General features: G+C 36.7%; 1 protein-coding gene and 1 pseudogene across 6 annotated transcripts in view; one reads left to right on the plus strand and one right to left on the minus strand.

The window, feature by feature from the left end:
- The window catches only part of FRYL (FRY like transcription coactivator), a 236325-nt gene that overhangs the window by 9071 nt on the left and 199434 nt on the right, over positions 1-27820 (minus strand). For all 6 annotated transcript variants that reach the window (XM_063107741.1, XM_063107739.1, XM_063107740.1 and 3 more), the window contains 11 exons: positions 27315-27455; positions 25504-25701; positions 22391-22552; positions 22191-22265; positions 21699-21875; positions 17544-17747; positions 15078-15245; positions 10411-10658; positions 8028-8238; positions 4559-4708; positions 3778-3876 (listed from right to left, as the gene is read on the minus strand). In XM_063107741.1, coding sequence (XP_062963811.1) covers positions 3778-3876; positions 4559-4708; positions 8028-8238; positions 10411-10658; positions 15078-15245; positions 17544-17747; positions 21699-21875; positions 22191-22265; positions 22391-22552; positions 25504-25701; positions 27315-27455 — 1833 coding nt within the window. The remainder of the gene's footprint in view (positions 1-3777; positions 3877-4558; positions 4709-8027; positions 8239-10410; positions 10659-15077; positions 15246-17543; positions 17748-21698; positions 21876-22190; positions 22266-22390; positions 22553-25503; positions 25702-27314; positions 27456-27820) is intronic.
- On the plus strand, positions 5195-6247 carry LOC134386441 (protein Tob1-like; annotated as a pseudogene).

Here is a 27820-nt window from a genome sequence, read left to right on the forward strand (position 1 = left end):
ATGTTTTCTTTACTCAAGGCTCAAGCAAATGTTAAAATTTACTGGTAAGGTTCCGATTCTGTATATGCCAGAGTAGCTTGCATAAGACCAATCCTCTCAGGACAACTATAGAAGCTGAATTCTTTCAGCCAGAACTTGGGGAGTTAGATAAAAGTACTGACGTGAGGCCTATACCCATTCCAGTGTTTACCACAGTGGTATTTGCTTATCCATGACCCTGGGCATAGAGGCTGAACAGAAAGTGGTAGACTAGAGTTTGTGCCCTACAGTTTCACTGGGCTGAGAAAGCAAGGTTATCAAAGGTAGTGAGGTATTATGGAGAAAAGGGAACTGCAGAGATGTGAGCCCAACCATCTGTGTGCAGTTTCCTCTTGGGGTAGTTGCTGTTCTGATGCTTATCATGTACAAGAGGAGAGGCTAAGAAACCAAGCAGGAGTATCTGGGAGACTTTTAAGGTAAGCAGAGATTTCTGGTCTCATGGTGCTGGGGTGACAAAAATGATTCAATTCCTGCTGAGATGGTGGGTCCTGGCTTTCACTTGTGATCCTTAGAAGACTTGAAGAATAATAAAAGAATAATAAAAACTAGAGAAACAATAGAGGAGAAAAACTGAATAGTAAAAAAAAAGTACTTGGTTGACAGAAAAGAAGAAAGAAGGAAAAAGGAACAAAGAGGAGACAAAAAATAGTGAAATGGTAGCTCAGGAAGGAATCAGTTTTCATGTTTCTCCCCCATACAAATATTCAATTGATTTAGTACAATTTATTGAAAAGAACATTATTTTCACATTGCATTGCAAAAGCACCTTTGTTGTAAATTATATGATCATATACTTGTGGGTTTGTTACTGGATTCTTGATTATATTCCATTGGTCTATTTGTCTATTCTTATACAAGTACTGTACTGTCTGAGATTTTTAATAGGTCTTACTGACTACAAATCTAAATCTTCAAACTTTGTTGTGTTGTTCATGGGCAAGTTTTGGAAGACTTTTCTGTAAAGAGCAATAGTAAATATTTTAGCCTTTGCAAACTATGTAAGTCTCAGTTGCAACGCAAAAAACTGCCATAGACAATTTGTAAACAAATGAGATGACTATGTTCCAAAAATACTTTATTTACAAAAACAGGCAGCGGGCCTGATATGACCAGAGGGCTGTAGTTTGCTGACCCGTCTTCAAGAAGATTGTTCTGTTATTAGCTGTTTATATTTCCATGTACATTTTAGAATTAGCCTGCCCATTTCCATTAATATGCTGTCTAAAATTCTGAATGAAACTGCATTAAATCTACAGATCATTTTGGGGGGAAAATGACATCTTTATAATATTGAGGCTTCTGATTCATCAACATGGTATAATCCTCCATTTATTAAGGTGGTATTTAATTTCTCTCAGTAATATTTGGGGTTTTCTGTATAGAGATCCAGTACATCTTTGGCTAGATTTATTTTTAGGTATTTCAAATTTTCCTATTATAAGTGGCATCCATTGCTGTAAAACCAACCACCTTAAAACTTAATGGCTTTAAAACAGGAGAGGGAAAAAATATTTGCAATACACATAGCTAATAAAAGACCAATCTATATGTTGGCTGGGAGTTTCTTCTAATTTTGCCTAAGGTCACACACTAGTCTATAGCCACCTGATGGCTGGACTGGGGGCTGGAAGTTTCGAGCTGGCCTCACTCATATGCCTGGCTCGCTGGCTATTAGCTGGGAAGCCTCTGTTCTCCACATGGCCTCTCCCCATCCAGCAGGCTAGAGGGCAAATGCCAGAGTTTATCTCAATTTGCACTCTGATTAGCATGACGGCAAAAGCAGAAGCTGCAAAAGGCCTGTTCAGGGCTAGTCATGGAAGTCACACAGCCTTATTTCTAAATTCAATTGGACAGAACAAGTCACAAGGCCATCCAAGACTTAAGGGGTAAGGAGATGGACTGCATCTCTTGATGGGAGAAATAACAAAGTCATGTTGCAAAGGGGTGTGGACACAGAGAGGCCTGATTCAGCTCTCATTACAAAGGCATGTGGACACCGAGAGGTAAGAATCTTCAGGGCCATTAATAGTCTAGCATAGCTTCTAGGGCAGGCAATGATTTCTGAACACACGAAAAGCATAACCATAATGGTAAAGACTGATAACCTGGACTTAAAATTAAAAATTTCTGTTCATCAAAGATGAATATATGCACAGAGAGGGAAAAAATATTTGCAATACATATATACAATAAAAGACTGTATTTAGAATAAACAGCTCCTGTAAATCAGTGAGAAAAACACAAATAACCCACTTACGAAAATGGGCAAGGTACTTGAAGGCACAGTTCACAAAATATTTAAGTGAAAATATCTTTATGAAAAGGTGCTCAAACATTAGTCATCAGGAAAATGCAGTCATACAATGAGATACTATCACACACCCACCACAATGAATCAAATTTTAAAAACTGGCAATACTAAATGGTGGCAAATATACGAAGCCATGGTAACTCTTGTATACACTTCTGATGGGACTGTAAATCGATACCACCCTCTTTTGGAAAACTGCTTGTTAGAATCTACTAAAGTTGAACATATGTATACCCTGTGACCCAGCAAATTCCACCCCCTAGATAGTCAACAGATATATGAACCTACATATGCAAAAGACATGTATAAGAATGTACACAGCAATATTTATAAGAAGACCAGTTCTTTCCTGATAATTTCCTGATACTGAAAGCTCTTTCCTTTTCCCCAATCTGTCATTATTCTTTCAGTCCAAATATAGGATCACTCTCCCCTTAGAAGAGGATAAAGCCTTGATATAAGTATTTTGCCATATACTATTTTCTCCCTGAAATAATTCCCCCAATCGAAAATTTAATTAATCATCTCAAAAGTCCAAGATCATATCCCCATTCCATGAAGTCTTCCTTAATACCCCAAAGTGACCTCTCTTTAGAAATCATAGTATTTGGTCTGCATCAGTTCTCTTTTAGACCTGGAGGATCTTGGGAATTCTCTTTCATTGTCAGTATTTATATGTAGCTGTAACTTAGTGACATACACTTTTCTTACTATACAGTATTTGTACTTTATACTACTAACTAGAATATCTAGGGAACAAGACCCATGCTTTACACTTCATTTTTCATGGCCTTTACATGTGATAGATATTTAATACTTACTAATGAAAGACCCATCTATTCTAGAAAAAAAAATGCCTACTGTATGCAGCTTGTGTGAAAGGGAGAAACATTTTTTCTTTGTTTTTCTACCCCTGCCAAATGAAAACATACTGGATTTACTTTTTGGAAACAGAGCTCCTCTGTTTTTCAATGCTAGATTGGAATTGAAAAAGACATTTCTTAGCAGGTGGTATCTGTAATATACTACATGCTTGTTTCTCCCTTTGCTTGCCCACGTACACATACACATCACAGAAAAAAGATCGCAACTTTGCCAGAGGTTGGAGATTTTGTAGATCATAATTCTGTAATGCATTCTCAGAGTAATACTGCTTCTATTTCCCCACTTGCAATGTTGACAGCAGCTCACACAGAAGCTTTTTACATGGCTATGTTTTTCCACTGTGCTCTTAGGCTCTGGGAGGGCCAATTTCTAAAAACCATGATTAGGAATTCACTGGACAGAAAGCTCGAAGGACTCACCATTCTCAGTAAAACCTTGAGACAAGTGTTGAGAGGTCTTTCTTTCTGTCCGGGCTATTCTGCTGCTGGGTTAACATTTCTATTAAAAGCAACTACTTTTTCACATGGTAAAAAGAGACTGACCTGCTCAGCCGCTTCTCTCTTGGTGTTGTATGTATCCAGGTGTTCTTGCAACTCCAAAACACTAAACTTGAGTGTTTCTAGCAAACCATATGACATCAGCTGTCAGATCAGAAACACATCAATTCAGGTTACCATTTTTGATCATACTCATGAGACTAATAACTTTTGGATCACAGAATGAATATCTGTTAGTTGGTTTTTGGATATTCCCTTACTATAGTCTGTCCCATACTAAGGGCTGACTTCACTGAAACAGAGTAGGAGTGCAGTGGGTTTGAGGGGGATTGGGAAGGACAAGCACACCTTCCAGTGCCTTCAAAAACTGGCTCAGGGAAGAAATGGCATGTCAGACCAGTATATACCTTAAAGGTATCACCCTTGAAGCTATTTAAACATCAATTCTTTAAATACCTTAATAATTAATCTGTAAGTGTGCTTGGAAGCGAGTCAGGGGAAGACCAAGGAGCTCTGGGTATTTCATGGGGGTAGATTTAACTGTCTCTTGCCTATTTTAATCCAAGAATCAGAGAAAGAGTACACATCTCCTTAGCTTCCCCATCTAGGTCTCTGTGGAGGGCAAGGACAAGAGGGGTCAGAGTCAGAAAGAGTCACAAGTCATGCATCTAATATACTGGAATTATACTTTGCCAGATATTTATAATCAGGTTGAAAATATGAATCTTTACACTTTAAAATTCTGAATTACTTTTTCAAAAGACCATTTATTGAATGATGTCATTCAAATTTAGTCTTTATAATAAGCCCACATATAAAAACTTACAGTTTCGGCATCCACGAAGACTGTTGGGCATTCTGAACACATCATCATCACTTCCAATGAGCTTTTAAATTTGCTACCAATGCGTTGCAGACTCTCGCCAAGAAAGCTGACTGCCTCATTAGTTATTTCTCCAAACTTTCTTTGAATCGTCTGTGGGGAAAACCATATGAAAAAGTTTGGTATTTCATAAGAAGGCCTTTTTTCACCTTTAAGTAAATGATCATAACTTATAATTAGGGCAAACTTTTACAAGTATTGCACTGAAATATGGAATTCTAATAACTTTAATTAAAGTCTTAAAATAGAAGAGCGAAGCTCTGGCCCAGCTCGGGGTGGGTGCATTACGGGGACGCTGGGCCGGGGGCACCAGGCTGTGTAGAGAAGTGAGCGCGCTTGCCTGACCCAGTTCCCGCCACCTGACGTCTTGCACTCAGCCAGCTCACCGCCCCCGACCCTCTCGTGCCCCGGCCCTGCGACCCCTTCTCCCCCGCCCGCCGCCGGTCTGTGGTGGAAGCAGCTGGAACAAGACCACTCAAGGTGAAGGATAATCTACTAATACCAGCACTTTGAATGAAAATTTGTTTCTCTGCCACAAACTGAACCTTTTTTCTTTTTTGGTGGGGGACTTGAGCTGCTATGCAGCTTGAAATCCAAGTAGCACTAAATTTTATTATTTCATATTTGTACAATAAGCTTCCCAAGAGATGTGTCAACATTTTTGGTGAAGAGCTTGAAAGACTTCTTAAGAAGAAATATGAAGGGCACTGGTGTCCCGAAAAGCCATACAAAGGATCAGGGTTTAGATGTACACATGTAGGGGACAAAGTGGACCCCGTGATTGAACAAGCATCCAGAGAGAGTGGTTTGGACATGGATGATGTTCGTGGCAGTCTGCCACAGGACCTCAGTGTTTGGATCGACCCATTTGAGGTTTCCTACCAAATTGGTGAAAAGGGACCAGTGAAGGTGCTTTATGTGGATGATGATAATGAAAATGTATGTGAGTTGGATAAGGAGATAAAAAACAGCTTTAACCCAGAGGCCCAGGTTTCTATGCCCATAAGTGACCCAGCCTCATCACCCAGCTCTCTCCATCGCCTCCCTTGGTCACCCTGCCACTGTAAGTACCATCTTCATGCCCTGGTCCACTCAGCCTTTTACCTTTACCACTGCCACTTTTGCTGCCACCAAGTTTGGCTCTACCAAAATGAAGACTAGTGGCCGTAGCAACAAGGTTGCACGTACTTCTCCCATCAACCTTGGCTTGAATGTGAATGACCTCTTGAGGCAGAAAGCCATCTGTTCCTCAGTGCACTCTCTGTATGGGCTTGGCCTGGGTAGCCAACAGCAGCCTCAGCAACAGCAGCAGCCATCTCAGCCACCACCACCACAGCAGCAACAACAGCAGAAAACCTCTGCTCTTTCTCCTAATGCCAAGGAATTCATTTTTCCTAATATGCAGGGTCAAGGTAGTAGTACCAATGGAATGTTCCCAGGTGACAGCCCCCTTAACCTCAGTCCTCTCCACTACAGTAATGCCTTTGATGTGTTTGCAGCCTATGGAGGCCTCAATGAGAAGTCTTTTGTAGATGGCTTGAATTTTAGCTTAAATAACATGCAGTATTCTAACCAGCAATTCCAGCCTGTTATGGCTAACTAAAAAAAAAAAAAGAAATGTATCGTACAAATAAAAATGCACAGGCCCAAGGGGGATTTTTTTCACCTCGACATTTTTTTTTCTTAAGCTTATTGTAAGGATACATTCAAGCTTGGTTACAAAAATAAAACATGCATCATTTTTTATTTGCCAACCAAGCACAAAGTTATTTTATACTGACTGCACATTTTAAAGTATACTCTCAGATATGGCCTCTTACAGTATTTAAAGATATAGCAAGGACATGGCTGATTTTTTTTAATATAAAAAATTGGCACTATTAATTGGGTTTATTGGTCTTTTCTAGTTGTATAATTTAATTTAGTACAAAGTTTGTAAAATATCAGAGGATATATATATTGTTTCTACGACACGGTATTGCATTTATATCTTTTTACTACAGTGATCTGTGACAGCAGCAGCTTCATGTTGTATTTTTTTTTTACTGAAATTGTAAAATATCCATCTTAAAGACATCGACTATTCTAAAAATCGTGTACAGGATATTCCTTTAGTGGTGGAATTAAAATGTACAAATATTTGCTTTTTTAAAAAAAATGTATTTTCTGTTAAAGGTTTAAAGATTTTTGCTATATATTATGGAAGAAAATGTAATTGTAAATATTAATTTTGTACCTATATTGTGCAGTACTTGAAAAAATGGTATAAAAGTATTTTGAGTCAGTGTCTTACATGTTAAGAGGGACTGAAATAGTTTATATTGTTTGTATTAAAATTCTTTAAAATTAAAAAAAAAATAAAGTCATAAAAATGTATTAAGGGCAATGTCTCAGAATCCAAGAATATTCATTCACATAAAACAATCAGACATTGTCTGATCCACAGTAAGCACTCAATGAATTAGACTGTATTATTAGTAGTATAACTGTTATACAAATAGTTAATGTGTTCCTTCATATATATATGTGTAGCACTATTATGTGGCATTATAATTGACAAAAAAAAAAAGCATGACACAGTCGCAGGCATTGAGAAACTTACAATATTCTAAGTAGTAATGCAATAAATAAAGAATTAAATGAATAAACACTCCAGTTAATAAGCATTAAAGAAGTTCCAGAAGGGAGAGACTGCAGGTTGAAGTGGTTAGGAAAGCTTCAGTGAAAACATGTATTTGGATGTCTTCCAAGATGGACAAAATTTGCTTAGGTAAAGAGGAGAGGTGTTAGATATCTCAGAGGATAACTTAAATGGCAGCATTTCTCTGTGCCTTAGTTTCATTCTCCACAGAGTTCTAAAAATAGTATCTACATCCTATAGCGGTGTTGTGAGAAGACTTAATGTAAAGCACTTAGCATAGTGCCTAGCATGTAGTGAATACTCAATAAATGTTAGCTCAATAAATTGTTGTTGTCATTATTACTATTATTATTACTGAAAGCAACCTTAACAGCTAAATATTTTAAGATCTCCACACAGTAATAAAAGTGCCAGTTAATTGATCACTTAATTATAAACTGATTTACGATATTGCCTGTAAGCTCATTGAAGGCATGCATTTATTTCTTTGGTATCCCTGATGGTGCCTAGTATGGTACAGAAAATTTATCAGATATTGTTTTTAGGTTTTATTCTAATTGCCTTAAGGGAAATATCTGTACTAGTCATTGTCTAAAGTACCAGTAGTACTACAATGTCACAGTGTAAATTTAAGTAATACCACTAGCTTAGAAAAAAATTTGTTAAAGAAAATCAGTAGAACTATTAAAATTCGAGATACTGATTTTAGGAGAAAAATTGTAACTTTATCAGGTAAATAATATGAATTTGGAAACCTTAAACCTCACTGACCTGAAACAGCCTCGAAAAAACATGAAAAGTAAACACTGCACAGGATCCGTCAGTGTCGGACAACATCTGATTGACGTGGCAACGCCAGGCTTCTTCATCATCATCACAGGCCACTGGCTGAAAAGCTGCTATTATGGCAGAAAGAAATGGTGATGGCAGAGGTGACGTCTGTACTTCTGGAAAACCATCCTGTTCTTCTTCTTCATCTTGACTGTTAACACAAATAGCACAGTAATCATGATACTATCTTGAAAGAAAAGAACAGACTCAATCACTTAAAATAGTTTGATTTAAGTCATTCGACATGGGTTATTTTTATTAATATATACATATTGACTTTTTTTTTACACATTGATTTAGAAAACGTACAACAACCTAAACTTTGTAAGAAAGCATGAATAAGCAAATTTGTGTTCTTTCTACTTAGCATCTTGGGAATGAGAACTCTAACTTCAAGTGACTACCTTAAAATAACCCAAGTTCTATAATACGCCATGGCTATAGATTAAGTTCAGTAACTTCTATGAATAATATAGATTAGAATGCTTTCATTTTAAATGGTTAATTTTGGAAGCTTTCCATTTGAACAGCCCCACACTGATGATGAAAACATTCAAAAAGTTTTGATCGTGTACTTTTACATCAAGGGCTGTGTTAGATGCTGTAATATGGATCATTTTATTCAATCTTCACAACAACTCACTGAGGGTTAGGTTCTATTATTATCTCAGTTTTACAGACGAGGAAACAAAAAGTTCAGTGAGGTTAAACAATGTGCCTAGGTTACTGGTTATGACACGACAGAACCAGAATTTGGACCCAGGACTATGGGTCCAAAGGCAATGCTATTAGACATGGCACAGACTGCCTGCTAAGCTATTTCGTGAGCACATACTATGTGCCTTGCAGTATGGTAGACAGCAGATTTGACTCAAAAGAAATACAAGACCTGGCCATTTCCTTTGGGGAATTTATAGTTCAAACAATCAGATAATACACACAAAAATGAAGCAATGAAAAAAGATGAAAATGTATTTGGGTTAGATGTTCTACAACTCTAGGTCATAAAGATGAGATATTTGAGTCAGACACTCCATAAAGAAATGTGTCACACAAGGTCTTAAAACTGCATGCTTTGCATTACAAGATAGCTCTATAAAGTTTTACAGAAATTACGGAGCAATTCATATGAAGGAGAGGGACCTGAGTGAAGATTGGAGAAAATGATCAAAATGAAGCAGACATCTGAAGTGAAAACTTATACCTCAAAAAAATTAATTTTAAAAATGTCATTGGGGTGATTAATTTTAACAAAATGTGTCCTGTAAGCTAGAGTAGATATGCCTCTATATTTAATATGGATGCGCCATTCTATTTCAGTAGCAATACTTGGCTATCATCCTTTTGGAAAGCCAAATAGCTGAATATCTACCTTAACGTCATTTTTGGGCATCCCTGAACCTGTGCATGATCAGTGATTATTGCTTGGGCTACTGTCATATCCAAATCAGTAATATGAGAAAGGCATGACACTAAGATTTATTGTTAATACGTGAATATACACTTTCAAACAAAAAAGCATTCTAGATATATTGAAAGTAAAAAATCTCCCTGGTAAATCTCTATTATCACTTGAAAGATAAAGGCATAATTTTTGTTGTAAGAGTAAAACTCTGAAATACTTGATGATGATTAAATATTAATTTTGTACAAAAATAATTATCAAGGAGCTTCAAATTGTTGGATGGGGAAATACATACATTGACAGAGTATGTGAAGTTAGATAACTTTATAAAAACATTATTTTGAGCCACAAATAATTATAAAATTTAAATACTACATATAAGATTATATCATAATTCTAATCATTATAGATTTGCTTGGTATACACATTTCATAAGAGCCACCAAAATTTCCTTTAAGAATTATATGTAATTGATTATTCAATTTAGTTAGCCCATGAGTAGAGAAAAGGTCCTATTTGGGAATTCTTTCTGATAACAAATTTTGAATGTACAGAGCATAAATGTTTAATAAGTTTTTGGATAGATTTCAGTATCATGGAAGCTCATTCCAACATCAATTTTAACAATTGGCTGGTTGGCATCTGCCAAAATAGGTATTTGGTGTGTTTCTAAATGTAGAATGCCACTTACTATGCTTTGAGAATGGCCTGCTTGTTTTTCTTTAAGTGAATATCAATAACAGAAAAAAAATACTATCACAGTAAGTCACTTAATTTTTAAAAATGAAGGTAGAGAGTATGATTATAGACTAAAACATACAAAGAAATGAAAGTAAACTGGAATAGAGGGGCATTTTTGGGAAGGGACGGGGGAGAAAATATCACCTCATTACCGTGTTTATGACGCTATATTCTCACCTAGAGAGTCCAGAAAAGTCAGCTTCTTCTTCCTCACATCTTTCATCTAGTTCTTTCAAAGCTAAGGTAACATCCTCTTCACAGATTGACTCGGGGTAGCTTTCAGGAGCTAGAGGCTCTGGCATTTCAGTTTCTTCTAAATCAAGGATTTCTTGACACACAAGAGAATCCTGCTGCCCTTGAATTAAATATGACCCTTCATCTTCAAAGGTTGTAACATGTTCCTCCTTTAATACTGAACTTGTATCCTAGAAAACAATCATATTTTTGGTAGACTTTAAAAATATTTTTTAAAAAGAGAATTTTATCAATGCAATAAATGACTCCTCCATCCACCTAAGTCCTTTTTATTAAGTAGTCTTCATTTACATAGCACAATTTTTAGAGTTTTTGGACTCTGATTATATAAAAAAAATTTTAATGGTTACACAGAAACATCAAGGAGTTTGTTTTTCCTCTCTTAAGTAACAGGATTTCGGTACTTAGAAACACAGAATATATTAGGGGAACATTAGTCTGGAGTGAGTTAGTTAAGCAGAGAAAGCAGCAAAGTCTGAGTCCTTACAGAATAGCAATTAAAAATAATATGGTATTATTTATTAATAATTTCTTAATCATTCCAATAGCTTCTGTTCAATATATTCAATTCTAAGGCTTACATCTGAATTAAAAAAAAAAAAAAAGATTTGGCCATTAATGGGTAAGCATTAGCTAGGTATTTGGAAAGATAATTTATGTGACAATGCTAGAGAAATTTCTACACCTGGAATTTTTACTGGTATAATTATTTCATCTATATTAATTTAAACATACTATATTATTTCAACCCAAACTTCTTAGTTTACTGCCCTCCTCACTTTTCTTTTTTTTTTTTTTTTTGTCTTTTTTGTGACCGGCCGCACTGCGCTCAGCCAGTGAGTGCACCGGCCATTCCTATATAGGATCCGAACCCGCGGCGGGAGCGCAGCGCTCCCAGCACCGCACTCTCCTGAGTGCGCCACGGGGTCGGCCCCACACTTTTCATTAGTTTACACCTGTATTTGTTTATTTGTTCTTGAATAAAAGTTTCAAGATGATGTTTTATCTGTGATTATTATACATATTACACACTGAAATTTTCAAACAACACCTAGACTTCCTGAAGAAAGTGCTTTGGGGCTAGTGGAATTAATTCTATTGTTTATATTAGATTATAAGAGTCAAACTTTCTTGAATTTCACCTTAGTAGACAATAACATACACACATATCCTTTGTTACAGCTGAAGATTCATTTCCTATAAAGAATAATTTCTTGTCATATATGAATTAAATTCTAAGCTATTATAAATACTATAAGAAACTCTCTGTGAAGCTTTCTCTAATAAATACAAGTGAAGAACTTAATCCCTTCTAGAGAGCAGAGTGTAATTTGTACATATGAGAGTACCTCAAAAAGTTTGTGGAAAAACAGAATTATAAGAAAATGAATCTTTCCATGAACTTTTTGAAGTACCTTGTTATTACAGAGTACAACAACACAGCCAGCTCTAAAGTTTCTGACATGACATGAGATGCTTTAGCCTATTTGTTTTATCTTCCAATATTAGAATAATTTAAGGGGAAAAAATCAAATAAACATTTTTAGAAATGGATTTATTCCTTTAATTCATAAAATATTTCACCTATTAAAATCAATTATATTCCTTAAGAAGTGCCTCTACAAATAGTTATGATTGTCTTTCAATATCTTGGTGCTTTTATTTTTACAAGGGGCATTTTGGGTCATTTGACACTATTAGACACACCAAGAAAAAACAAATTAGGCCAATATATCCAACAGATACAATGTTGTATTATTTCCCTTGTGGACAACCAGTCTTTTAGCAATAATTTTAGTATCAGTGTAACTGTTCCTAAATGAAATACTATGCTTTCAAAATATCCCTTTTATTCTCATCCACCATTGTCACAAAGTGTATAACAGTGATAATGAAGCCCACTAATATAAAAGGGAAAAAAATAGTAAATTGAAGTGTTTTTCCTTTAGAAGAAAAAAGCATCTCTAGGAACTTTATAGTGCTTGGGAAGTAGGTCCATTAAACATTGCTGGATGAATGAATTCCCCATCTGAAATAACTTCCAATATATGAATTATTTCTAGGAGGTAATTTCCTCACTACAACTATTTAAAAGATTTCCCCTTTTGTTAAACAAAATTAAAATATACAACCATTAACCATACTGCTTTTGTGAAAAAGGTGTTTCTAGTATCAGTCTGTTGTTTTCAATTGCTTCTAATGAGAATTTTGGTTTATCTTTTAACATGCTGTGATCCAAACCGGACACAGTAGATTAAATTGATAACTAGGAGCTAACGCTCACTTAACAAACCTCCCAACAACTGAAAGGAATATTGCCTACTTGAAGTACATTTCTAAATTCTGTCAGTTCTCTCCTGCAAGCATTTTTCATATTCATGCACTCTGTCTTAGTTCGGCCCCTCCTTTATCTTGCTAATATTGTTCTAGTTTATCACCTTATCTTAACCTCCTTCAACCCACCACCCATGCCTCTATCACAGAGACTTTACAAAAATACAGATGAGACTGCAACCCTCCCTGATGATTGGCAACTAACTACAAGCTCTATGTGGCTGCTACTAGAACCTACTTTGCATCTTCCACAAAAAAGAAAAAAATCTGAGATTTAAAAAAATAAACATAATCAGATCACGTCCTTCCTCTGCTTAAAAACCTCCAGTGGTTACTTGCTGTGTGGCCTGTAAGATCCACCAGGAGCGTGCCTTGGCCCATCCCAGCCTCTCTCATTCACTGTGCTCCAGCCCCACTGGCCAGCTTGTTATTCTTCAGGGATACCAGGGCCTTTTCAACTGCTGCTTCCTCTGCCTGGAACATTCTTCCTCCAAATCATTAAGAGCAGGCTCCTCCCTTGTCACTTAGGTTTTACCTCAGTGTTACCCTAGCTTTCTCCCTCACCCAAGTCCATATTATTGTTAGATTTTCTTAGTACGAGTAATAAGATGATCCTTTATATTATTTATTATTTATATCTTATTTGTTTTACCTGTTGATTATCTGTCCTTCCTACTAGAATTAAGCTCCATGAAACCAGGAGCCTTTATCTGTTTCACATGGTGCTGTATGCTCAGTGCCTGGAACAGTGCTCAGAATGTGGTAAAGGCTCAATAAATAGTGGGTAAATGAATGAATGCTCAGATGCCCTGTATTTCCATTTAGGTGTCTAGCACAGTGCTTGTCATATAATAGGTATCTCATGAAAGAATGAAAATCCACATGACTTCCTATTATCTCAAGATAAAGTCTGAGTCTTTAGTAGGGCATATGGGACCCCTCATGTCTTAGACCCTGTTCACCTCTCCTATTGCTCCTCCTCTCATTCCCCTTCCCCATTTTATTTTCTAGAAATACTGAATTTCCTGCTGTTACGTGAACATACCATGCTGTTCACCACGGCCATGTTGTTCCACATGGCGTCCCTCTGCCTGGAATGTCCTGGTTGCCAGGAAGCCTGTCTTTTACCCCCATCACCCCCAGTGTGTAGGTGATTCCTCTCCTCTGAGTTTGCACAAAGCCTTGAACATAGCTATTATTGAATTTCTCATAATGGAATGTAATCTTTTTTTTTTTTTCTTAAACCTTCTCTGTCTCCCTTAATATACAGTGAACTGCCTGAGAACAGGGTCATATTCTATTCTTCTTTCTAGCACCTGGCTGAATGCTTGGCATCTAGTGAAATCACAATAAATGTTTGCCGAATTGAATGGTCTAAACCATAGCCATCCTAGTATGAACATTTAAAAGATTGCTAATAAGGAAGGCAAAGTGCCTTCATTTCAACATATGGCTACTTACAGTTACAGAGAGGGTTCTAATATGTGAAAGAGTCAGCCAACAACGAACATGAGAATTCGTCTTATTAAAATAATAGATCTAATAACTAGATTAGTGTAGATCAAATAACTATATTAATTTGGTTAACACTGACAAAAATATAATATTCTCCTAATACTTTATCAAGGTATAAAGCACATATGACAGAGCTATGGCAATTACATTTTTAAAAAGTATCTATGATAAAAAAAAAAAAAAAACACTAGGAAAACTAATACTTACTTATTTTTGGTCAGTCATTAGGTTGGAATGTGGCTCCACAGGCCTTCCAAAAAACATAATACTAGTGCTTCCAAAGTCTTTTTAAAAGCTTTCACTTAACCAACTGCTAACACAGCTGGCCTGAGGTTTTGATCCCAATCACAGCACCAATCACATAAACCCAATACAAAGCGAAAAGAGAAGAAAAACACAAAAGCGGCCCTTCCGAGAAAACAGCGTCACAGATGATGCCTGCTATCCCCAGAGAAGCACCTGTACATTGACCTAATCATGTTCTGCAATGCAAAATGCCCATTAAATCCATTCAGGATTATTTTTAACCTGTAGGTCATTTCCTTAATCTATCAACTTTAAAAAAAAAAAAAATTGGATTTGACTACTTCATTTAAAACAACCCAACAGGTTAGAAATACTGGAAACAAATCAAATAATTAGTGTATCAGATGACAACTCTTTTGAAAGAAAAGCAAGGGATATAACAAGGACTAAAAAGAGCCTGGATTGGCCATGCACCAGCCCCCAATGCTCCCCACCTCAGGCAGCTGGCTGTTAGCACTATCTAGAGAAGCCTCCAAACTTGGGGTCTCATCTCTGATTTGAAGCACTTCTTCTGTTGTGATGCTGATAGTGGAGTCTTGTGACTGCAGAAGTACGTCAGGATGGTCTGGCATTGTCTCCTCTGCAGCAGAGTCACTGTTTAACTGAAAGGAGAGATCGTCAAATGAGGAATTCACTTATGAGTCAGTGATACCCACAAAAGGTACAAGAAACGTTCTGTATCATAAAATATTTTGGGGGCTTAGTTGTAAAGAGCTTCTGTGGCTTCCTAAGATTTTCTTTCTTTCCATCCAGGCTACAACAGAATAGGTGGTGTTAATCCAAGCAGCTAACCCCTCAGCAGAACTAAATATGCATTAATATAGGTCAAATTTTACTAAACAAAAACTATCAAATTAGAAGCACTCTAGGTAACTATGTTAACCTTGGGCTAAAATTCATATTTTTATGGTAACGTTTTGTGTTTGGTCTGAGGATTTGTGAAGACAGGAGCCCTTTTACCTCCCTGTGGCTTCAGTATCAAGCATGGAGTGAATTCTCAAGGAGAAGTCTTAACTGGGGAGCAGGTATGTGTGCCTGAACTGGCCATTCACTTATTTAGGCAAAAACCTGTACCACACAATTTCAATAAGACACAAAGAATGAGGAAAATAATGTAAGGTTGTTATAATGGTAGTCCATCGTTGGTGGGGCTTATTTTCTTTGAAAAGTAGTAGTTATTAATTAGAAAAAAGAAAATATTACACTTCCTTTTAAGCAGGGTTATACTTTTTTCTTTCAGAGTCAATATTTAATATAAGAAATATCAAGTTTATGATTTGGAGTTCATAAAGGCAAAAATTATTATTTTTTTCTGTGAAGAAAAAAACAACTTCAAGTTATTTTTACCTCAGTACCACCATGACTAGGGTTGACCTTATATGTAGTCAGTTCTGCCCTGGGTCTCACAAGAGCTATCATTTATGAAGCACTTACTATATGCTAGGTGGCTTTCCTCCTCATAAAATTCCCATGAGGCAGATGCTGTCAAGAGTCCTGTTTTAAAGGAAGGTTAGGGAACCTGGTCACAGTTACACAGCAAGGAAAGCCAACTTCTGTGCCTATGGTTGCACAGTTACACAGAGGCACAGCCACACTTTGTGTAACAGTTTGTGTAACATTAGCCACAGCTGCAGAGGCACAGCCAGCCTCTAGGCCTAGAGTCTGGCTCTAGGGCACTGACTGTGACTCATTCAGCCAGTCACTGCCACCAGTCACTCAACCACTCCTTCACGTGAAAACCATCCTATGGAGGACTAAGCTTAGGTGGCATGGTTAAGCATGTGGGAACTAGAGACAGACTGCATGGTTCAAATCCACTTACTAGCTGTATGTCCTGGGACAAGTCACTTAAAATGCAGAACTGCAATAACCATACGTACCTACCTTGTGTGGCTGGGGTGACAGTTACAGTGACCAATACATATAAATACCTTGAATGGAGGCTGGCGCATGGTAAACACTCAGTAAGTGATAACTCTTGCTGTTGTTATCAGCAGCAGCTTATCATTTAACACTTAAATAATGGGGGTGGGGGTGGGGAGGTAGTTGAAAAACATATTGGGGCAACAATGAGATGTCAAAACAGGAGAGATGACAGGAAGCCAACCAAAAACTGACAACTTTGCATCTTAAGTGCAGCTCAGGCCCTGAACTTTACCAGCAGACAAGTGTGGAGCAAATGGGTCTAAATGAAAAGAGCAACAGTTTAGTTTAGCATGAAAGAGCCGTGTGCCCATAGCTGATGCCTGGTCTGCACTGGCTGCTTCCTCGTCATGTTCCGTGGTGGCCATCCACGTGCCTTCTCTTCCCTCATGCTGCTGTCATCCAGTTTCCACCCTGCTGTCACTGAGTCTTCAGCCTTCCTTGCACCCCACGCTTTTGAATGAACAGACCACACCTGCAGCCTTCATTTTCTCATTTGTCACTCACTCTTTAAATCTCTGCCCTCTGGCCCTTGGGATATGAGCCAGAACTTCCATATAATTGACTTGATCTTGAAAGGTACCAAAGCTGCACTCTGTCCTTCCACACTACACTAACTAGAAAGGAAACTCAGGTGGTGAATTAAATGGTGCCGGTGTTCACACTGGTACCAAAAATATGTGTCACTCAAGATGAGGGCCTCTGCAAGTGCCCAGAACAGCTCACCATGACTAGGAGAGAACTGAGACAAAATATATCTCAGCTGCTGATGGGCGCACAGTATCAACTTTACAGGCTGAGGTCTGTCATGAATAACAGAATATTCCATTACAAACGAAATTTATATTTTCATTTCAGTGTGTGCATTCTACCCATACTGAAATGAAAATTGGAAAATCAAGAAACAATAACTACTAAACTGGAAGATAAGCAGAAAATGAGACCAACTGTCACTGGAGGAAAAGGTGGCTGAGTACCATCTGTGTGCGTGACAGGATCTGGCTGGCCGTGAGAGCCGCTTCTTCTTCTGAGGACTCGTCTGTGTCCTCCTGGTTTGTCAGGTTTAGGCTGGGGGTGCTGCTAGAACACTGGTACTCCTGGAGGGATGGAGTGTCCCCTTTGTCGATACTGTCCAGTGAGCGCCTGCGGACTCCCCAGTTGAAATTGTCCATACTTTCACCCTGAAAAAGAAAGACATGATTTCTAAGACCTCAATATACGTTTATAAATGTAGTAAATGTGATGCACCAGTAAAACATATGCCAAGATGAAAGATACTTAATGCATCATCAAAAGCAGAGTTTCAATCAGCCCTTCAATTTCTTTCAACTTTTAACACATCATTAAGTATTTATATCTAAAGAGATCAAAATTATTTGGTTGATAACCTGTTTTAACCAAAGAATTTTCTTGACTTTCCGTCTTGTATTACTGGGGACCAACTAAATCTACTATCTAGGCCATTTCTATTCTAACACACAAACACAAATGAGACCACAAAGAAGATAAATACATCACAGATGACGACAAACAATCCACAACACCAGGCTGCAACTTACCTGCAGCTCCTGGTTAGCAAAAAGGAAAACACACAGAATTAGAAAGAACGAAGACAAACATTTAAATAAACACTACACCTTTGGGGAAAACTCTTTGTGACTTCTCAAACCCAAAGACTGATTCAAGCTCTGGATTACACTTTGTGCAGGAAGCCAACATGTGATTCAAACTACTATTTTATCCAAAATATATTATGAAAAAGTCAGAGACAGACACTTAAAACAACATTTCTATGATACACTTTGGCAACACAAACTTTAAGAAAATCTTCAAAATTTACATGGATTTATACTTGATACAATGCAAAAACTGACTTAAAATACCCACATTCAGTTGACAACATATAGGGTCACGATTACTTTAGTCTGTAGGATGGCTCTGGCTAACTTCAATGGTCTTTTTTTTTTTTACTATAAAATAATTTAAAATTAAGATCACAGCTATCAAAACATAACTGCTGCCAATGGTGAAAGGTCAAGAGGAAATATGACAAATTTCAATTTCACCCCACTTAGAGATTTATATATTATGTTTCTGTTATTCTAAGCTAATCTTCCTTTTGTAAGGATATAATTCTTGCAATCTTTCTTAGGCCCTGGTATGACAAATGACACTAATTTGGCTAACAAAATGTGATTTATTTGTATCCCTTTAATTCAGAAGGGGATTGTCCAGAACAGAGGTTTTCAAACCTTTTGTTTTGTTTTGTTTTTTGGTGATTGGCCTGTATGGGGATCTGAACCTTTGACTTTGGTGTTACCAGCACTGCATTCTAACCAAATGAGCTAACTGGCCAGCTCCTCTCTCTCTCTCTCTCTCTCTCTCTTTTTTTAAATAAAGAAGAGTAATACTTCTTTCAGATGAAAGTTCAGGTTGTGCAAAACTGACAAAACCAGAGCTACTCTTGACGAAGTTGTCCAGGAGCTCTGCCCACTGGCCCTTGGATCCTTCCCTGCTGTTTCTCATGGTATCTTGGAAGCTGTAGGGCCCTGAAGGTCAGAGTTTGAAAACCACCTTCCTAGAACATATCATTTCAAATATTATTATGGAGCATAACACATAGTAATGGCAACAAACCTCAATACTTGGTGAATGAATGAATGAATACACACTTGGGCTTTCAAAGTTGGGGGTATTTTAGAAGTTTCATTACGATTAGGTTTGTTTTATAACAAACAAAGTATTTCCTGTTACCATGTTTTCAGCAAGACTACATCCAGGATTTAGAAACTCTGTATCATTTGATTTGGCCTAGTTACAAGGCATCAGTTAACAGTATCATCCCCAACCCCTAGATCACAAAGACTTGAATTAAAGACAGAACTACAATAAGCATCTTTAATCCATTCTATGGTTCTATGAGTAAAAAGCTGTATTTGTTACTTCTGACATTTTAGAGTACTGGATGAATGTGAAAGCATTTACAGTGCTCTTTAAAAAAAAAAAAAAAAAGGCAAACAGAAAAAAAAAATCTTACCATTACAAAAATGTCAAGAATGTGCCTTTGGAAATTTAAATTCTGAACTGAAAAAAGCAAATAACTACAGAAGAATTTAGAAGCTACTCACGGCCTGGAGGTAGGGCAGCAGTTCTCTTCCACCCATCCCACTCTCTTGCCTGGTTGTGCAAGTCTAGCCTATATCCTACAATACATTTTTCAAATGATGAGTGGGAAATCAATTTTAGAGTGTGGTGACTTGCCCTTTTTGGGGAAAAAAAAGTGAAATGAAAAGGAAGAGAACAGAAAATATAAGTATGCATAGCATAGAGTAAGGATGCATGTTCTTGAAGCCTTTGTTTTAAAGGTGTGTCTATGTATATACTTGAATGTTATGTAAAATGTAGACTACTATCAAAAAAAAGTTTAAAAGCCACTGACCTACAAGGTGCTGAATAATATAAAGGATCTTCCAAAAGTTCATGGAAAGATTCGTATTGTCTTTTCCATTTTTCCATGAACTTTTTGAAGTACCTTGTGCTTGTTCTTAGATTCCTATTAACCTCTACAATTGTATCTTTGGGAATATGTAAATGATGGAATATTATATGTATAGGAGCCTGTGCTACCCCTCAGCTGGTGTCAAGAGGACTCTGAGGCACTGTGGTCATAGCCTCATGTCTGCAGGGGAGGCTGAAGCATACTGGGGGGTAGAACTCACTTCCCTAAAGTGGTCTCCTATTAACAACTAACAGTGTGATATGGCACAGGCCCTTATGTTTCATTCTTCCACCTCACCTAATAGAGCTATAGGAAACATCCCTTTAAGAGAGCTGAATGCATACAAGCTGTATGAATGAGCTTTGATTCTTTAGAAAAAGATATATCAAGACATGGTATAGATACTTCATATTAAGACATGTTGGTCTTCTCAAATATAGATATTTGTAACAATTATGGAGTGAAAAACAATTTTTTTTTAACCTACTTGACATAGCTTTTCATGTGTAGGCAACTGCCCTCAGCTACAGGACTGGGTCCCTAACAGCCTAAGACAACGAGGACAATCCTACTCTACTTGCCACGGTGACTGTTTCAGAAATTGGCATGTGTCTCCATTTGGGCCAATTAGATGTGACAAAAAGTTTGCTAAGAGCATTTAGGAAGGCAACTTCTTCACTTTTTTCTAAGAGCAATTTTGTAAGTGACCCTTACTTCCTATGAACACTGTTGTGTGTGGACTAACATCACACACCTCGGTAACAGCCATCTTTTTTTTTTTTTTTGGTGACTGGCCGGTAAGGAGGTCCAAACCCTTCACCTTGGTGGTGTTACAATCCCGCACTCTTACCAACTGAGCTAACCAGCCAGCCCCATTGACAACCATCTTGCTGTGGTCTGAGGTCCAGCTGACTTGCAGAGAAGGGCAGATCTTAGAGAACTGCAAAGAAACAGCCAGAGACCTCACTGAGCCATATCTCAATATCAGCTCTAACTCTGGACTAGCTCTGTTTTGTGAGCTAATCAATCTCCTTTTTGCATTCTAATTCCTATTATATTAAAATTATACCATCTAAACTGACCTAGCTATCAATATATTCTGGACTAAATCAACTTAGAGGAAAAAGCGCTCTGAGTATTATGAAATGAGGCATTTGAGAGAGTTAGCTACATCATAAAGAAGAAACTGGTTAGGAATGTCATGGGAAGAATCTCAGTCATTTGTCAGAGAGAGGAGCTCTAGAAAGCCAAAGCCTTCTTGATAGTCGATTTAGTGATAAGTGCCACCCTCTTTAAAATTGTGTTTGATCAATTCTAATATAATTTTTCCTATTTTGCTGCACATTAATTTGTATTGCTCAAGTAAAACATTTCAGTCTAAAAAAATAATTTTGAAGAAACCCATTTTTACTGTATATTTTAAAGATAAGGATGAAAAACTGGATATTCCTCTTTCATTTCATGCCCATTCTGTCTATTGACTAACTGTAGGAATCACATTTAGTTCCTAATTTAGATTTTTGCCTTTTTGACCTTACACTGACCTCAAAAAAGGATCTTATGATCAAATCTTTAATTCTCGTACAACTGTAACTATTCGATAAATATTATCAGAGAAAGCTCACACCCTCACCTCTGCATCTTCCAATTCGACATCTAAAAAGTCAAAATCCTTAAAAACGCCAAACTGCTGTTCGCTGCTGTTATCTTCCACAGCTACTTCTTCGTCTTGGATTATGTCTTCTGTTGTAGAAATCAGACTAGCCTGTTGGTCACCAGCTTCCAAATCCTCATTAGAAGAAAATACAACCTGATGACCCACACAAAAAAAAAGTCCACCCATCAGCCTTGTCACTCTGTATATGAGATCTCAGAGTCCCCACAGCCACTGCCAGCCTCCCCCTTTCAAAGAATTCAGAGCTTGAATGTGGTCTTCATGTCTAACTACTGAATACCTAAGTAGCATAGCTGCCAGCTGTCACAACAGACAAGAAATATCTTTTTTCATTCTTAGTTAACACCATAAGTAAGGTAAGTTGCAAAAGGCAAGCAGGGAGACGGAGTACTTTCATCATGAAATTACACCATTTTAAAAACCTCTGCACATGCTTTTGTGATTACTCACTGATGGATTCTTTGGGAGGCCAGATTCTGGACCACAGAGAGAAAGCACATTCATTAGCTTTTCTCTTGTTCTTCGCTAAGGAAAAAAAATTCACATGTTTGGATTACCGTTAAAATAAAACAAATTCTCAAGTTTTCATACATATAACAAAATCGATTCTTCTATTCTATGAACGTTCAGTGTTGATGTTCTTTACATACCTGTGATAACTGTGGCCTTTTCCAGCTAACAGGAACTAAGGCAGTAGAATTAGAACCAGAAGAAGTTGAAGAAGTACTTCTAGTGACAGCAATGACTTTCGGTTTTCCATTTCTGCCAGCTGCACTGTGCTGATCGCCATATTTATTTCCAATAATTGGTGTCTACACAGAAACAAAATGCCAGTGTTTGATTCAAATATTTCAACACAAAAGAGTTAACAGTGTATCTATAATGACATTTTTTACAAACAACCAAAACACAACAAAAGGAGAGGGATTACTTAACATGAGGTAGATGTTACAAAAATCAAAGGTAATCATCTTTTTTTTTATCATGAGACTTTACCTTAATAGAAATAACAACTTTACATCTAAGATTCTCAGAGGGTTTATCCCTATTTTAAATACAATCTACTTTCTTTAAAAACTAAAACTTTTACCTTTTCTCCCACCATGATTATAAAATATATCCTCCTTGTAGAAATCGCAGAAAATACAAAAAAAGATTTTAAAACACGACTTGTGATCTCACCATTCATATTTAATGTCTGTTAAATTCTGGTGTTTTTTTCAACGCATATTGTTAAATGTGTTTCAGTAATGTGCTTTAGTGAATACTGAAGATAAGTGACAAGTTCAAAGGAAAATTTCTATGTAGCTTGTTACTATAAAACTAATCCTTAATATTTCCAAAATTTATTCTAGTAAAAATTCTATAATGATCCAAAACTCATTTATATTTATTTGGCTTTGTGAAGTGTTTTGAATTTCCTTTTGAAAATAACATTCAAGCCACCTGCATGCCATACAAATACCTTTTTGATCTGTTTCCTGCTTATCATACCAGCCTCAACTGCTACAGTTTCCTCCTGAACTTCACATGACAGCAAAACTGATCCTGTTGTTGTTTCTCAAACATACCATGCTGTTTTGTGGAGTTATGTTTTGGCACATACTGCCCCCTTTGCATGGAATATCTACCAAGTAAATCCCTGATCGTCTTTTAATGATGACTCCAGACTTCTAAGGAGGCCTTCTCTTCGACCACCACCACACCCCATCTCTTGGACATTTACTATGCTGATGGTAATTTTTGTTTACGTGCCTGTCCCTTCTACTACACATGTGTCCCCTGGACCATGTGTGATCACCTCTGTACCTCCAGTATATATCCAGTGCCTACTCATAGCAGGTACAGAGGAATTTTCAATGAAACAAATTGTAATTAAGTATATCACATTTTTTTTTTTTAAAGATGACCGGTAAGGGGATCTTAACCCTTGACTTGGTGTTGTCAGCACCATGCTCACCCAGTGAGCTAACCGGCCACCCCTATATAGGATCCGAACCCATGGCCTTGGTGTTATCAGCACCGCACTCTCCTGAGTGAGCCACGGGCCGGCCCTAGGTATATCAAATGTTTTGAGAATTTGCATCACTACTTCAAACAAAGTAGTTACATGATCAATTTCTGATTCAGAATAAATAGGAAAACCAAGCTTCTCTATCGTGTTCCCATGCTATGTACTTCATGCTAGAAATTCTCAGATGTTATTAACTAAAAAATTACCAAGAAACATACTATCTAAAAAAATAATCAAAACAGTTTTGGATAAATTCTAATACCAAGACTAAACTGCAGTAAAAATATTTTAATTTATATAATCCTAATTAACACAAAAGTGATTAGATCTTCAATTTTTATCTTTCTCAATCCCCCTTGCAATACTTGACCAAAGTTTCTTCTTTAAAAATTCCTCCCTTGGCTTCCAAAAGACCATTTTAATGGCACCAAGAGTGGGCTCAGGCGCTGGAAGAAAAAAAAACTGGGATTCCCAGCAAGGGTCAAAAAAAATTTTTTTTTTTTTTTTTGGTGGCTGGGGATTTGTATTAAAATGCAACATAAGCTCTAGGTTTCCTTCTGCACTGGTGGGCCCTGAACTGGTGGTCTACCTCTAAAATATTTGGCTACTTAGATTTCATTTTATTTTAGCCTTGTTTTCTTTCCATGGTTTTAGCTATCCACTTACACAGCACTGAGAAGTCCTGTTACCTACACCCAAGTTTTCCTTTAAAACTTCAGGTCCCCAAAATCTAATTGTCCATGAGGCACTTCCATTAGTATGTTTGTCACTTCAGAGTCAACATGTCCAGACTAAACTCATTACCCTCTGCTTCCCTGCTAAGATCTGTTCTCCTAGCGTTCATTTTCTCTGAACGGTACCAACATTCACTATCTGTCCAGGCCATTCATCAGATCCTTGATGCCTCCTCCTCACTCAGCACCCCCTCCCTTCCAGTCAAATCCACCAGTTACTTCCACAGTCTTTTGTAAACCATCCCTTCCCTTTTCATGTCCTCTGCAATTGCCTTGCGACAGTCCCACATTATGTTCTGCCCAAATTATTCTAACAGATTCCTCACCAAGTTACCTCCCCTCCTCCCTGGTCTACTTTGCATCCTGTTGCTAGAGTGATCTTCCTAAAATGCAAATCCTAATATTTCCTACTCCAGCTAAAAATCCTTTTAAGGGCCCCAACTGCTTTAAGATAAAAACTGTCTTGTTACTATGGCATGCAAGAGTCCTGTGATCCTGCCCCTTCCTATGCCTTTAGCCTCACCTCTCATCGTGCTCTGCCTCCTTTCTCTGTACTTTGTACTCAAGGCATGCAGTACTGGCTGAAAGTTTCCGGAACACCATGCTTTCTCACAATTACAGTCTTTATTTACACACATGCTCCTTTTTCTTGGATTTAACCTCCCCTTCCCAAACTGCCACATATGCCTGTTACTCATCTTTCAGCACTCAGCTCTGATGCTAACTCCTTCCTGAAACCACTCCTTTAGGTAGATGCTGTGTATTCTCACAGCACTTTTAATTTACTTCCAGTCAAGCACTTACCACAACGTTTATTTGCCTGTTTCCCCAAGAGACTGTAAGCTACCTGACAATAGGGCTTCTCCCTAGCCCTCATCCCATTTTCATAGTGTTTATCACAGTGTCTAACACCGAGTGTGAGCCCAATCAATGCTTCTTGTTTAATGAGAGAATGAAGAAACAAGCAAATGAAAATTCCTACTAGAGCACCTATATCAATTCCTGAGCCTCTTACCTCAGATATATCAAAATGAAAATCTAAGGTCTTCCCAGGCAACTCCTTAGAGACATTATTAAAAATTTTAGTGAAGGATATTTCAGGAGAACCTATATCTCCTCCATAGGTCTTGGGGATATCATTGGGTACGACGAGACTTGCAGAGCGGGACACCACAAGTTTTAATATGTTAAGGGCTTCTTTCCAGTAAGGACTCTGGTTTTAAAAAATTAAAATATAAAAGTTACAAATGCATATTTTACTAAGAACAAAATTTTAGTGTACACTGTGTAGACTATGAAAATATTATTTCTAAAAAAGTGCCTGTAAAGATTATGCACCTTTATTTTGAGATCTTCAACAGTCTGAGTTACAAAAGGGGAAAAAAAAAACACAAGTTATTTGTATTTCAGATTTATCAGATACACTATACATAATAATGACACAAAATTGGAATATCTTGCTTTTCTCCCAATAAATGCTTTATAAACATTATTTGGAAAGTCTAAAACAGTAATCTGACAGGAATAGTAAACAAAGGGGTTGCAGATATGTGAACTTTCTAGATGAATAGTTTATGGCTTTAAGACTAAAATTTAAAAATTTAAATTTACAGATAAAAAATTTTTAATGTATACTTTATTTTTAGACATAAAAATATGAAAATGATAAAACATATTTTGCACTTTTCTTCTTGAAGACCCAGGCCTGAACTAACAAGTGTAAATATTGTACTAAAATGATACTCTCAGGGATTACTGAATTGTATATACAAGGTGAGTTTTTTTCCCTACATATTTGTGGCTATGTTTTTTGAGTCCTTTTTCTGCTTTCCTTAGTTTTGTAATATTCCTACCAACATAATTTAGGACTGATTTACATGATGAACGTATATGTGGAGCAGAATCAATGTCAAATACAGAATTTACAATATTTTTCCTTCATCATCTACAGAAAAGAATACATAGAAAAAATTTTTTCTCTTATTTATGTTACCAAAATCACATCTCAACTTTGTATTATACATATTCTTTCACAGTTGACAATTCGGCAGGGGAAAGGAAGGGGAGCATCATTAAAACGAAAAAGAAAGTAAAAAATCTTCAGCTGTAATATCTAATTTATTTAATAACATCTTGATATGAAGGCACCTAAAACACAAAATATTTCCTAATAATTAAATGTCCACATGATATTGTGACATTTTAAGCATATTCATTGTAAAAAGGAGTTAACAAAGTTGCGACCAAGTAGAAGTCATTCTCATTTTCTTGACAGTTCAAAGGTAACATTCAGTACAAACCAGCCTGACTTGTAATTTACACTTAAATCAAATCTGATTTGATTCTCTACTTTTTAAATATTGGCACTTTTTATCAGACACACACAAAAAAACAACTCTAGAATACAGACTCTTCAAAGAGGTCTTCTGTTTCTAAAAGTAATATTTGCTCATTATGTAGAATCTGTTTACAAAACAGAAAGTTACAATAAAAGAAACAACAATGAACCACAATTCCTAATTTCCAGAGATGGTGACTGCTGCCATTTGTTTATGTACCTTCCTTCTAGTCATTACTGAAATGTATATTCATAGATGTAATTGTTAAAGTCAAAAGTAGAAATCACACCAATCCTACGATTCAGATTATGCTTTTTGTCACTTACTCTGAGATTGAGAACATTTTCCATGCCATAAATACTCCTGAAAACATAATTTATGGATTTACCACTTTCCTACTCTTGGAAATTTAAGATGTTTCCAATTTTTTATGATTATAAATCATTTTGAGATGAATAATGCTATATGTATGTTTTGTGTCACTCACCTGTACATATTTGCCAATAATCTTTATGATCTCCAGATTAAACTGCTTGACTGGGGCTGCAGACAGGTCAATATGACTCAACAGACTATAGATAATCTGCAGTAATGATTGTTGCATACTTGACAATCCTTTTTCTAACAGCTAAAAGCAATATTAAAAAGTATACTTTAATCAGTTTGGAGAAAAACTCAGTATTTACATTTTTGATGTTGAAAAACATAATAGATATATGGTTAGATTATTAGAAATCCAAAGACTAATAAAATAAAAGGTAATGTCTATTACTGTTATTTTTTCTTGGTTCAGAAAGAGTTAGATAATTACTTTTCACCTTAATCATAGAATTTTATTTCCGAAACTAATTTAGTCAAACACCATTTATTTTAAGAGGAAAACCACCTTACCACCATGACAAAGAATAACTACCCACAAACCAGTCACACCAGCCATTAATTAGCTATGTAATCTTGTACACGTTTCTTAAATTCCCTGAGCCTTGATTTTTT

This window comes from Cynocephalus volans, chromosome 9, assembly GCF_027409185.1.
Source record: "Cynocephalus volans isolate mCynVol1 chromosome 9, mCynVol1.pri, whole genome shotgun sequence".
NCBI classification, from domain to species: domain Eukaryota; kingdom Metazoa; phylum Chordata; class Mammalia; order Dermoptera; family Cynocephalidae; genus Cynocephalus; species Cynocephalus volans.